At 37.5% G+C, this 13,915-nt stretch overlaps 2 protein-coding genes across 4 annotated transcripts in view; one reads left to right on the forward strand and one right to left on the reverse strand.

Moving 5' to 3' along the window:
* The window catches only part of Cp (ceruloplasmin), a 54,626-nt gene extending 49,834 nt beyond the window's left edge, over nucleotides 1–4,792 (reverse strand). For all 3 annotated transcript variants that reach the window (XM_050125724.1, XM_050125725.1, XM_050125723.1), the window contains exon 1: nucleotides 4,605–4,792. In XM_050125724.1, coding sequence (XP_049981681.1) covers nucleotides 4,605–4,750 — 146 coding nt within the window. In that variant the 5' untranslated portion in view covers nucleotides 4,751–4,792. The remainder of the gene's footprint in view (nucleotides 1–4,604) is intronic.
* Nucleotides 4,793–10,740: 5,948 nt separating this feature from the next.
* The window catches only part of LOC126490665 (zinc finger protein 120-like), a 177,396-nt gene continuing 174,221 nt past the window's right edge, over nucleotides 10,741–13,915 (forward strand). Inside the window, exons 1-2 of the mRNA XM_050125748.1 lie at nucleotides 10,741–11,058; nucleotides 12,293–12,328. The gene's annotated coding sequence lies outside the window, so the exon portion shown is untranslated. The remainder of the gene's footprint in view (nucleotides 11,059–12,292; nucleotides 12,329–13,915) is intronic.

Here is a 13,915-nt window from a genome sequence, read left to right on the forward strand (position 1 = left end):
AGTGGGGGGAGGGGGAGGGAAATGGGAGGCTGGGAGGAGGCGGAAACTTTTTTTCCTATTCTCAATAAAAAAAAAAAAAGAAAAAAAAGATCAGGGGAAAAAATAGCTAAGCTCTGCAAGCACAACAGGAACCCAATGTTAACTAACCTTCTTAGGAGAAACGGAAATGGTTATAGCAGGTAAGGTTGTTTAATTAGTGTATCCAGAGAAGCTATCCTGTATGACGTGCTTGTGTCTTATTTTTATTTAGCCAAACCAGGGAGTGGGGCACTGTAAATGGATTTTTCCAATAACTGTTAGTCAAATTTTGTACTTCTTCAGAAGATATAAAAAGAAAAATTTGAGGCAGAATTTCATGTACCCCGGGTAAGACTTAAACTCACTGAATGAACTTGATGATATGAATACTCCTAGGGATGTGTGAGGAGAAGAGTCTTAGTGTAGTTGTGAGGGAGAGTACAACCCAAGGCATCTGGAAGAGTTCAGACTGAACCAGGCCATGAGAGGAGAGAGATGCAGGTGAGAGCGAGGAGGAAGAGAAGAGAACTAAGAGGGCAAAGAGTTCAAGTGTAAGCCGAGAGAGAGAGAGAGAGAGAGAGAGAGAGAGAGAGAGAGAGGCAGAAATGGCAATGGCAGAGTTATATAGAAGACGGAAGTTGGGGGAAGAGAAGGGAAGTCTCTGGGCTGGAGAGGTTTAGGGTAGGAGGAGAGATGAGAAGAACAGAGACGGGCCATAGGTACGGAGAGAGCTCTGTGCTTTGGTATGTCAATAGCCAGCAGAGTTAGTTGTCCTGGGTTTCTTTGGAACCTGACACTAACCATGTAGTCCTTTAATATTTTTAAAGTATTTTTGAGGGAGCGTTAAAATAATTATTTGGGAAACCATTCAGTTGCATCAGGCAGAGCAACTTGGGTGCCTATATAAGCAAACTAAAACATAATTTAATGTAAAAGGAGTGTCCAAGCTCTTGACATTACAATGACGTTGCCATCTACAAATGTGTTGGGCCACTTTCATAACTGTTCTCTAAAAAGGTATGTGTGGCCTGTGGAGTGCAAGTTGAACATGTCTGATAGTAAATGGTAAAGTGAAGCATGGGCCCAACCAAGCAGAAACTGCTAACTAACGTCTAACCAGAAAATTTTCACTTTAATTAATCAAATGTATTGTTTTATTGTTGCTTCTGGAAACATAACATTCATTTGCAACCTAGTGACCTGATTAGGTAGCTCAATCCATGACTGGCAGAATGGCCAGGTAAATTTGTTAAAATGTAAATGTGTAAATGTGTGTGTGTGGTTTTTTTCTTTTTCTTTTTTCTTTTTTTCCCTTTTCTTTCTCTCTTTTTTTTCTTTTTTCTTATTTTTTTAAAGATCTTTCTGTATAATCCTAGGTGTCTGGGAGCTTGCTATGTGAACCAGGCTAACCTGGAACTCACACAGATCCTCCTGCCTCTGTGTCCAGAGTGCTGGCATTAAAGGCATGACAGGCCAAATGTGTTTGTGTTTTAATGTAAAATGTTTCCTTTGTTGCAAGTTTTTTTCTGTATAAAAACATTATCTCTGTTTTCTTACAGTAGAGATTATTTGGGAAGTCACCTTTTATCCTGATGATAATAATAATAATAATAATAATAATAATAATAATAATAGTAAAGATGAACACTTTTAATAATAGTAAAGATGAACACTTTTATATTGTGTAGTTGGCATACCCAGATTAGCATAATTCTGATTGTACCTTTGGACAGTATTGTCTTAGTTTGTTGCCTGTTTCTTTGGTCAAAATTTGATTTTTTTGTTTGTTCTTAGTCATTAGGTTTGCTCATAAGGATATTATTATTCTACCATCTAACCTTCAAGCCTACATCAGGCTATAAAACTAAATATCAGTGTTTATAGCATTTTAGGAAAGTCACAATTCCTGATCAAAAGTCTGTTAAAATAATTATAAAGGGTTTATGATAAGTTGTTCTTGGGTTTAAAGAACACATAGCTTCTTAAAAGTCACTAGAAAACAAAAGTAATCAAAACATAATGTCATTATTACTATTACTGTTTAATACAACAGTAATTCAATTATTCAATGCATGTTTAATATTAATCATGGAATCTGGACACAATATTCTAGATATTTTTATGTTTATACCTTTTTGTTATTTAAATATAAATTACTCATTTCAAGAACTGCTGTTTTTAGAATCTTTATATGTTGTTGGAAGTGGCAGCACTGACTGTAGTATAAGGATGTGATTTTCTGTTTCACTTTATCGGAAATAAATAGCATTGGAACTGGTTCCAAAAGGGCAAGTCTAGTTTCCTAACCAGAAAAACATAATAAAAACAATTTACTAATTTTTCTCCCTTAACATTGCTCTTGTTTTCAGTTTCACTAACTCTAATAGTCCACCTAGACCCATTTTCTTATTTTATTCTGTTGCCTGATTCATTCTACCATGTGAATCTATCCACTCAGGAGCAAGAAAAGTTTTTATAATATGCCAATTTTTTCTGCCTTCTACTAAGCTTTCTTTTATTTTCATATATCCACAAACATTTGTTCAGTGTCTTCTGTCTCACAGACATTTGTGGCCAAGCAGCCATCATAGCACAGGGAGTTCTTGCCTCTCAAATGTATCTTCTTCTTCCAGCTTCAGCCTAATGCTCCACCTGACACTCATTTCAGACTCTTTCACAGCTTTGTCTTCGTCTTGTTTGTTTCTACTTTGCTTTGTCCATAACCAAGGAGAAGAGCTACCCATGCCTGGTGACATTCCACCATGCTTCATGGACTAATTCACACATTGCTGATTTATGACAAAGGAGGGCACAAAAAAATTGCTACCACACTCATCTGGCAAAGTTTAGCACAACACGGGCAAAGTTGCTGAAGCACCAATCAATGTTCATATAGATTAGGGAGAAAACTTATGGATCATAATATGATGGTAAAATCATAAAGAAAGTTGAACTAAAAGTGTCCAGTTTTCCTTCTGAACACCCTTCAGTGTCTCTATTAGCTAATAATGGGGTAGGCAAGTTTATCTTCCTTTAATTTCCTAGCTGGAGCAGACATACCATTATAATATTGGAAGTCAAGAAATCACCCCCTGAAGTTCTTAGCAACTCTATCCTTCTACTTCCTTATACTTAGTGTTTACCACACTGGAACATGGTCAGAGCATTATAGATTTTACACAATAGACTGACTTGACTTTTTATTATAAACAATGGCAAGGGTGGGTAGAGCATTGAGTAGAACAGTACTTTTCCTTGTTTAATTAATTTAGGTGTGTGTGTGTGTGTGTGTGTGTGTTGCTGATAACTGAACCCATGGCTTTGAACCCATATTTGCATATACTGAGGTATAGCCGCAGTCCAGTTCTTTTCTTTTGTAGTGTGTCTGACTCCTTTCCTTGGAAATGAAAAAGTAGATAATCTACATCGTACTTAATAATGAAAACAATGAACTACACAAAATTAGGCTTCTAGTGAAGTTGTAAAAATATGTCTGATTTTTTTGGACGAGAACACTATCTCAAAACCAGGCTTTAAAAAAATTATAAGTTCTATTTGTGTCTCTGAGGCCAGGTATCGGCTCAGAACCTTTTCGTACTGAACAATACTAGGTTAGTAAAATGACAACTTGACATTATCCTTAGTAATGCATTTTTTCTTACCATAAAAATTCAACCGAATATAAAATAAAACAAAATCAATGATTCAGTACTTACATAACTGGGCTCAAAAATAGAGCTGTTGCTGTTCTTAAAGAGACAGTCTCAGTCACTGCTGGTCATTTGGCTCACTTGAGCTCTCTTGCCATCCTAATACATTTGCTAGTCTAGTAAATATTTGTTTGAATCCCAAGTTTCTATTTGTGGATAAATGTTTAGATATTAAAACTGGTGGTCTCAGCTTAGATAAACTTCAGAGAGACTCTACTATTCTTTGTATAGAGAATATTGCTTGATGTAAAGCAACTAAAACACAAAGACTCTGAGGTTACATGGTATTCTATGAGGATATGATAGTAAGAACATATCATTTCTTGCACATGTTTTGTGTGGAGCTGTGCTGAGAACTTTGCAGGCACTTTAAAAATAGTCCTGTGAGGTGTACTTGCTGTCTCACTTTATAGATAAGTACTCAGAAACTGAGAGATTAGTATCAGCCATTCACTGTCCTGAATCACCCAACAAGTATTAGACAGAATCATATTTCTTGAAGCTGTATCTCATTTCTATGTTTGATGTATTACTTTAGTTTTACCATTAGGAAAATTTTATATAGTGATTTTTTTAAGTGAAGAACTTCTGCATCCAGAGGTAGAACACATTTAAAATATAGATAAGGGAATGACTAACCACAGGAACAAGTGAGAAATTAGTGCAGTTCCCTTGGAGCACTAGGAGAAGAGCAGGATGCCTTCACAGTAACAAATCTAGGGAATATAAAGAAAACCAGTACAAGTATTGGTTTTCAAGTGAGCATTTTGCAGTTTCTATGTTTATCAAATTAAACAAATACTTTCCTTGCTGATTTCATTTTTAAGTTGATAACTTATAAATTTGGCTCATAAATAATAAAGAGTAGTGACTTACATGTCAACTGAAACAAGTTTCTTTTCTCCATTTTCAGAGGCATAGCTCCAAACTGCTTCAATAATTCCGATGTAATAGTGCTTATCTCTTGTCCAGGCTAGGGGAGTATTCAAAAATAGAAAAGTACCAAGCAGCAACAGGTTCATTTTTCTTCTGTCTTGGAGACTGAGATGCAATAAAGTGAAATAAGAAGCACGTACTTTTATAAATAAGGCTTTCTTTATTTGCTTGATTGACACAGCTTAGTATTGCGTAAGAGTAAATCATTTCATTAGAGCAAATAACATTTTCCAACTCAGTTTGCCTTTGGCAAACCAGGGAGGAAAAAAAAAATTCCCAGTTGTCAGGCTGCTCTAAATACAAATGAAATGTCATCAGTTAGTGTTGGATTCACCAGTGTTTGTAACTCTGAATTTTCTTCAATTCATTGTATGAATTCCAGGAAGGCAAACAACATCTCTAAATGCTCTCTTTGTTCTTCTAGAAATCCTAGGTACTGCAGCATTTTGGCCAAAGCCAGTTCTTTTTTTGTTAATTTTTATTTTTTTGTTTATTTTTTTTTAGTTGTTGAAAAAAATTCCGTCTCCTCCCCGTTTCCCGTTTCCCTCCCCCTCCTCCCACACATCACTTCTCCCCCCTCCCCTCCCCCTCTCCCCTTCCCCCCACTCCATTCCCCCTCCCTCTCAAGAATGAAGAGCAGTCCAGATTCCCTGCCCTGCAGGAAGTCCAAGGTCCTCCCACTTCTATTCAGGTCCAGGAGGGTGAGCATCCAAACAGGCTAGGCTCCCACAAAGCCAGTTCATGTATTAGGATCGAAACCTAGTGCCATTGTCCTTGGATTCTCATCAGCCTTCATTGTCTTCCATGTTCAGAAAGTCTGGTTTCATCCCATGCTTATTCAGTCCCAGTCCCGCTGGCCTTGGTAAGCTCCCAATAAATCAGTTCCACTGTCATAGTGGGTGGGTGCACCCCTCGTGGTCCTGACTTCCTTGCTCATTTCTCTCTCCTTCTGCTCCTCAGCATTTATTCAACTATGTTCATAGCAGCATTATTTGTAATAGCCGGAACATGAAAACAACCTAGGTGCCCTTCAATGGAAGAATGGATGAAGAAAGTGTGGAATATATACATATTAGAATACTACAGGTGGATCTCTGTGAGTTCGAGACCAGCCTGGTCTACAAGAGCTACTTCCAGGACAGGCTCCAAAACCACAGAGAAACCCTGTCTCGAAAAACAAACAAACAAACAAACAAAAAGAATACTACTCAGCGGTAAAAAAACAATGATTTCATGAATTTTGCATGCAAATGGATAGAAATAGAAAACATATCCTGAGTGAGGTATGACCCAAAAAGATGAACATGGGATGTACTCACTCATAATTGGTTTCTAGCCATAAATAAAGGACATTGATTATATAATTTGTGATCCTAGAGAAGCTAAATTAGAAGGTGAACCCAAAGAAAAACATATAGTCATCCGCCTGGATATGGGAAGTAGACAAGATTGACGGGCAAAAACTGGGAACTTGGGGGTGAGGTGGCAGGGGGTTAAGGGAAAATGGGGTGAGAAACGTGAGAAGGGGAGGATGGGGGGAGCTTGGGGGAATGGGATGGTTGGGATAAAGGAAGGGTGGAAAAAGGAGCAGAGAAATATATATCCTAATTAAGGGAGCCATCTTAGAGTTGGCAAGAGACTTGACTCCAGAGAGGCTCGCAGGTGTTCAGGGAGATGTCCCCAGCTAGTACCTTGGGCAACTGAGGAGAGGGAACCTGAAATGACCCTATCCTATAGGCATACTGATGAATATCTTGCATATAACCTTAGAACCTTCATCTGATGATGGATCAAGATAGAGACAGAGACCCAAACTAGAGCACCGGACTGAGCTCTTAAGATCCAAATGAGGAACAGAAGGAGGGAGAACATGAGCAAGGAAGTCAGGACACGAGGGGCGCACTCAAAGCCAATTCTTAACAAGCTAAGATAAAATGAACCAAAACATGCAGCTGTTTACTATTCTAGAAGACTAACAAAACTTACTTGTAGTTTTAATTATACGAAAGATGATATTTAGCATGTCATAAAAGCACCCAATAGAAATTTTATTTTGAAATTTTATTTACTCTGTCAAATCTGGACATTTCTACATTGAAACTTCACCAAACTGTCTGTGTAAAATTTAATAACATAACAAAAATTGATAATTTTGTTTGAATATCAAATATGTCAGTCATAAACCAAATAACCCAGGTATGATGGTGTGTGGTTGTGGTCCCAGTTACTGGGGAAGCTCACATATGGCAATCTGTTGAACTCAGGAGTTTAAGACCAGTCTGAAAAGTGGAGTGATTTCCCCCCTCTCTCTCTGTCTCTCTGTCTCTCTCTCTATCTCTGTCTCTGTCTATTTCTTTCTCCCTCCTGCCCTCTCTTCATGGATCTCACATTCCATCTAAAAGGAACTAACAATAAACACATAAAAATGAAAAACATAATGTCAGTCAGAAGGAGTATGGGGAGAAATAAATCAGGGTGGGAAAATAATGAATACCAGGAAATGTTGGGATAAAGTTAAAATCTGATGCTGTCAAGATTCTTACCCTCAGCTTCCATTTCCACCACAAAGGGTGACTCCAGATTAATTGAAATGATGCTGGAACCTAGTAATAATGGTGTGTGTGTGTGTGTGTGTGTGTGTGTTAATGAAATTGAACACAGGTCTTTAGGCATCTTTATGCATATCAGGCAAGTACTCTAGCATTGAACCTAGTTCTAGCTAGTAATAATGTTAGCTACATAACTTTATACAGAAAATTGAGTTATAGAACATATGGTGCCCCAATTCTCCTTCTGGATGCTTTCAAGGAAAGCTTTGAATAAGTCTCCTCTCATATCTAATAGAGCAGATAGGAGTAGGTCTGAAATCCTGTGGAATTCACTTCTCCTTCTCAAAGACACTTTCCCCCCAAAATGGGCTATATAGGGGAAATCTTCTTGTAGTTCATTCTCTAGAGGAAAGGGTGTGCTTCTAATTGGAAAAAAGGCCATTTAATGATCCTGCAGATATCTTATTTGTCTCAATATTTATATTTACTGTGAGGATAAGATGGCCAGAGTAGCCATTTTCAGAGTGACTTCTTCCTGAAAATTCTACCAACCAACAAATAAACATGATCAAGTAATTGTTAAGGACTCCAGATGTATACTATAGTACCCTTCACAGTGATTATGGAATTAAATGGTTAAACACTAATCCACCTGGTGTCAGTGAGTTCTTATATCTAGTATAAGAGGAATCATTGACTATGCAGGCTATTTTACCCATGGGAAGACATGTAGTTGCTGTGTGGCAAGAAGTTGGGGAGAACCTCTGAGCTTTAGGAACCACTTACAGAAGAGTTAGAAGCTCTAAGCAACCAGCTGTTTGCAGGAGCATTAAACAGTACACATCTCTTCCCAGAATTAATATGTACAAGGAAACTTTGGATAATTGTGTAGTTGAGGAATCCTCAGACTCAAAAAGTACAATACAAATTGAGTTGACAAAAAATGTGAGCAGGAATATAAGAACCTCAGAAAATGTAGAGCAAAACAAAACAAAAAATCCTTTCCAATCCTCAAGCAGCATGTCTCTTAGCATGTCTATCAGAAGGTCTGTACTTCAGTCCCAGGGTATGCTTTTGCTGTTATAAACAAGAATCATATGTCAAATTAACTGCTTGGTGATATCAGTGCATTTGTACAGCACATGTTTCAATCATTTTTGTGACTCCTTTTTCAGAGTCTTAATTGTGAAAGGAGGAAGTCTCTTCCACATTTAACATCAAGATTCTGAAGTTGATGACAGCTGAAATCAAGGGGCAAGCTTTCCTACTAATCCCACTTTGGTTTATTTCTGTCAGCAAGGATGAAATATCTCTGAACCTCTAATAAATATTCCTGTTCGTATTTCTTGTGTGTCCAGTAAAACTGTTAATCTGTGTGCTAACGGGATTACAAAAAGACGAGTCACCACCAAGGGCTGCCCTTGACTCTGAAAACAGGAGTGTTAGTACAAAACAGCAGGACATTCTCTTTAGAGCAGTCAGACCACCATCCTGCTTGCTTTAACAGAGGAAGTTGTGCAACTCCGGAATTTTATCACTGGTGTGGACACCTGCAGGACTTTCATTATGAGTCCACTGACTTAGCCCCACACAATGTGAATGCTGCCAAGTTTTCTGTTCTACTGATCATTTCATGGCTACTTAGGGATGGAGTTCTCAGAAAACTCGGGTTGCTTCATACTCCTTTGGCTGTCCAGTCATAGGTCATGACCCAGCTCATCCAATCTGGCATGCAAAGGACTCACAGGCAAAAGAAGGAAAGCTCAATCTTTCCTTGTTGCTGCCAGGGTTGACAGCACAATGTGAAACAGAAGGATCCTTTAAATTTTTAAATGATAAAAAAGCTTCAATTAATTTTTCATTTTCATTTGCTTACTGCCTTGAATGATATAGACACAAAGCAGATGATTTATCAACAATGAACAAAACCTCAAAGATTGAGATGGGCTAGCTCGGATGTTTTTGCTTGTTTCTGTTTGTTTTGTTATTTTTTTTTTTGTATCTTTGTTTGCTTGTTTTTTGAGACAGTGTATCTATAATTCAGAATGGCCTGGAACTCACTAGCCTTGAACTCTTGTTGAGCCTTTGGTCTCAGCCTCCTGAGTGCTGGGATTATAGGCAGGTGACTGTGTCTGACTAAAGACATTTTGCTTGGGGTTAATCAGGGTCTCACTATGTAGCCTTAAATGACCTGAAACTTGCTGTATAGACTAAGTTGGCCTCAAACTCATTGAGTTCTGCTTTCCTCTGTCTTTGTCTCCTGATTGACGGAATTAGAGGCAGGAGCCACTAATAATTATCCAATGACTAATATATCTTTTTTTTTAAATAATAGAAATGTATCCTTCAGATTTGATTACTTCAAGCTTCAAAAGGGAAACTGTTGAAATACTCTAGGTCTCAACATATCTGACTCCATTTCCCCTTGTTCCTACTCTATGGTGGGGTGAAAGACTGCTAAGTTCGTAAATATTGCTTTGTGCCAGGACCTAGCTTGTAAAAAACTAATTGAGTGATGCACCTCAAGTTTTGAAAAATTTACTGATGCTCCCTATTCCCCATGAAGCAAGAGGGCAGCATGCTACACAGGGACATGCAGGGAAAACCCTGAAGCTGATCCCGAGAAAGGAGCAGAGGTAAAGAGAAACATAGGCCACTGACCTTACTGGCAGTGGAGGGTAAACAGTTTCAGATTGACGAATTTGAAAAAAATAAATAAATAAATAAAACAGTTTGTTTAAGAGAAGTGTCCTTGTGTGTATTATCTGGCCCTGTGCTGAGTTTGGATGGAGAAAACAGTGGCTTGGTGCATGAGAATCAAATAAAACAGGGTTTTGGGAGTACACTGAGAAGTTCTTTACTACCTACTGTGAGTTAACTTGCTGTAAAAAAGCTTTCTCTGGTCAGAAAAGTCTCCCCGCCCCAAATGTTATAGCACCATAAAATATGAAAAACTTTTATAAAACAGAATATACTTTGTATTAGAAGTGACATGCTATGTGGCTGTCTTCTTTATTAGGTCAAGCCTGTTGTATATTACATCCTAAATACTTGAAATAGTGTTAGACATATAATTTGATCAATATTGAAAGAAAAAAATGTAAATTGCCATAATACTCAGATTCCTTGGATGATCACTGTATGGAAAGCTCTGTTGCAGAGTCATATTAATTCTCTTATTTGAATCCTACACAACTGATTAGGTAAATATATTGTTTTTATGGCTATTGTAACAAATTTCCATGCACTTAGTATCTATTGTAACACAAATTTGCTTGTAGTTCCATGTCTGGAACACAGCTCATGGGGATAAAATCAAGATTCAAGGAGACTGTACACTCTCTGGGGTGATACGGTAAAAATTTGTCACTTTGCTTGTGGTCATGGACTCTAACCCTCTGAAAATGTAAGTTAATGAATAAAGATGTTTTGGTCAGTGGCTTAGCAGAGTAAAGCCAGGCAGGAAATCCAAACAGAGATAAAAAAAAGCAAATAGGTAGAGTAAAGCAGACACTATGTAGCTAGCAAAGGAGAAAGATGTCAGAACCTTACCAATAAGTCACAGCTTTGTGGCAATACATAGATTAGTAAAAATTATTTAATTTAAGATTTAAGAATTATTTAATAATAGGCCTGAGCTAATAGGCCAAACATTATTGTAATTAATATAGTTTCTATGTGATTATTCCGGTCTGGGCAGCCATGACACAACATGCAGTCTCCAGTTAAAACACATAGAGGCCTAGAGGTCTCTATAGACAGGAGACAGGAAGTTATATGGATGGGCAGAGAGAGAAAGTGGTAAAGAGGGAGATCAGCCCTTTTCGGTCTGAAGAGTCAGAAAGGTAAGAGGTGGTTATGGCTGTTCCTTTGATTCTTTAATCTTTCACCTTTCACCCTAATATCTGACATTCGGTTTTTATTTTTAAGATTAATTAGTGTCACGCGTCATTGATATATATATATATATATATATATATATATATATCCCACCACACCCATCTGCGCTTTATGTGCTACCATACAGTTCATGAACCGGGCAAAGGACTGGAGACTGAAACTCACAAAGACTCACAGATAGAGACACAGGTCATCCTTGATGCCAAAATGCCCCCTTGATTGTGTCTAGGGGCAGGTTATATAGGGATCCTTAACTGATAGCCATGCCCCAGCCAAACACCAGAAACCACTCCCCTGCCATCAGGGACTCCTAAGAGTATTGTGCTCAGAGCAGCTGCAAGCTGTATCAGAGCAAAGGAAAACAAGTTGTTTACAAGAAATTCAGGATCTGGGAGGTCACAGCTCCCAGCATATGTACATAAAAGTGATATTGTTGAAGTGCATAATAGATATATTTCTAGTTTTTGGAGGAACTGCATACTGTTCTCCACAGTGGCTGTACCGATTTTCTATTCCATTAACAGTTTCTGGGTGTTTTCCATTCCCTATATCTTTGACAGCATTTGTTGGCCAAAGAATGATAGAGAACTTTTAAAATATTTTTTAGTCATTTGTTATTTTTTTCTTCTGAGAACTCTTTATTCAGTTCTACAGCTGTTTTTTTGGGGGGTGTATTTTTGGTGTTTGTTTTTCTAGTTCTTTCCATATTGCAGATACTCATCCTATATCAGATGCAATAATTCCCTGCCCCTATTTAGTAGCCTGCTTCTTCAGTTGATAACAGTTCTTCTTGAAAGACAGAAAATTTTTGATTTCAGCAAGTCCCACTTGTTGTTTGTCTTATTTCCTGGACAACTGGAATCAGGAAGTTCTTATGTGAGACTTCTCCAGAAGTGTACTTTCTACTCTTTTTCCTATAAAATATTGCAGAGTTTGACGTCCAAACTTGAAGATCAACTTAAACAAACTGAAATATCAATTTTCATTCTTCTATATGAAGATATATTTTTTCCAATAATATTGTAAAAGATCATTTGTAATCACCACTTTTCTTTGAAAACTTTCCCTTGCCTTGATCTCTTAAAATATGCTTCTGTCATAATTATTTCTTTTGCAATGCTGTGCTTTCCCATATTAAGTTTCATTTATTGTGAAAACTTTTGTTTTCTCCTTACTTAGGTTGACAACAATTTTCAAGACATCAGCAAATGTTTAGTAAGTAATCAGCCCTTTGCCCCACTGAGAGAAGTTGGCTTTAGGCAATAAGCTGTGGTTCACACCAAAACCAGGTTAAAAACATCGAATCACTGATCCACTTTGTCCAGGAAATGTTGAGAGAAAAGCCCAGAGCCCCATCACCCTGAAACCATTAAATTAGACCTCAAGATGGAGAGACCTATGAGATCACTTGGAGTGAGTCTGTTATGAGTGGCTACGATGAGAGCTGGTAACAGGAGGCTATTCTTAATTGGTGTCTGTGGAAAGCACTGGAGTATAGGTCTGGAGGGAGAGTCAATGGGTCACTGTGGAAGTCCATCTTTTGCTGCTTTCCTTTACAAATACCTGGTTCTGTTATACTATATTCCATTTCCCTATAAGTTCCATATAGCACTTAATATTGTTTTAGCAGTATTAGAGCTATTTGCTAAACTGAACTGTATTTGATAGTCCAAATACAGTTTAACCAGATTTTGACCATATTTTTATTTGTTTTAATGACTTTAAACAAAGTTATGAACATGTTAATAATCCAAATTTCTATCTTTTTGCTTTAAATCATTACGGGTAGCAGAGAAGGAAGTGGAGGAGGTAATGGAAGGTAAATCTGGGTCATATAATGAGAGCTTATTATGTTATTTTCCCTACTTATTATATATCATTCTCCATAATAAAAAAACTTTTATGCCAGAAAACAAAGTTCAAAAGGAATGAAATCTGTTTGTTAAAGGATGGGAAGCAAAGCAGCACACTCAGTAAGGTTTTGTACAAACTAAATCATGCATGTTTATCTAATTTATCTCATTTAATGTATTGCTATAATAAGCCCAGTACATTAGTAAACTATGAACAATACACATCTAGAATTCAGGAAAAGTTTACTTCAACTTTTACCAATTTTAGAAAAGAAAGACTGTACTAATATCAAGTAGTCATATTAAATATCCGAGACATCCAAGGAAAAGACTATAATTGATTCTAGATTAAACATTAGTGTTTATATAAAAGATTAAGGTAAAACAAAATGCTTCATAAATAAATAAATTATACTTACTTGAAACCCTAGAAGCATAAATTTTCAAATGCTCACAATAACTTGGTTAAATTTTGAGTCTACTCAAAATGTGCTAATGAAAAAGAACTGTGGAGTGAGGGGAAGCATTTCAGGCTGAAGTTATGAAGTGACTGAAATACGTGACTGAAATATGTAGAAAGAGATACCACAATGGTGAAAGGTATCACTGATGTGGGAGTGTCATATCAATCTGTTGATTTCATTGGCTGAGCAATAAAAGAAACTGCTTGGCTGGCCCTGATAGGTTAGAACATAGATGGGAGGAGTAAACAGAATAGAATTCTGGGCGGAAGAGGAAGTGAGGTCAGACTCTGCTCTGCTCCCGGAGAGACACCATGCTCCACTCTCCCAGAATGGACGGAGGCTAGACTCTTCCCAGTAAGCGCACCTTGGGGTGCTTACACGCATTATTAGAAATGGGCTAGTCCAGGTGCGAGAATTAGCCTGTAAGGGCTAGAGTTCATGGGCCAAGCAGTTCTTAAATGAATACAGTTTGTGTGTTGTTATTT

The sequence above is a fragment of the Alexandromys fortis genome, unplaced genomic scaffold (genome assembly GCF_014885135.2).
Source record: "Alexandromys fortis isolate MF-2015 unplaced genomic scaffold, M_Fortis_MF-2015_v1.1 scaffold_184, whole genome shotgun sequence".
In the NCBI taxonomy this organism is placed as follows: Eukaryota; Metazoa; Chordata; class Mammalia; order Rodentia; family Cricetidae; genus Alexandromys; species Alexandromys fortis.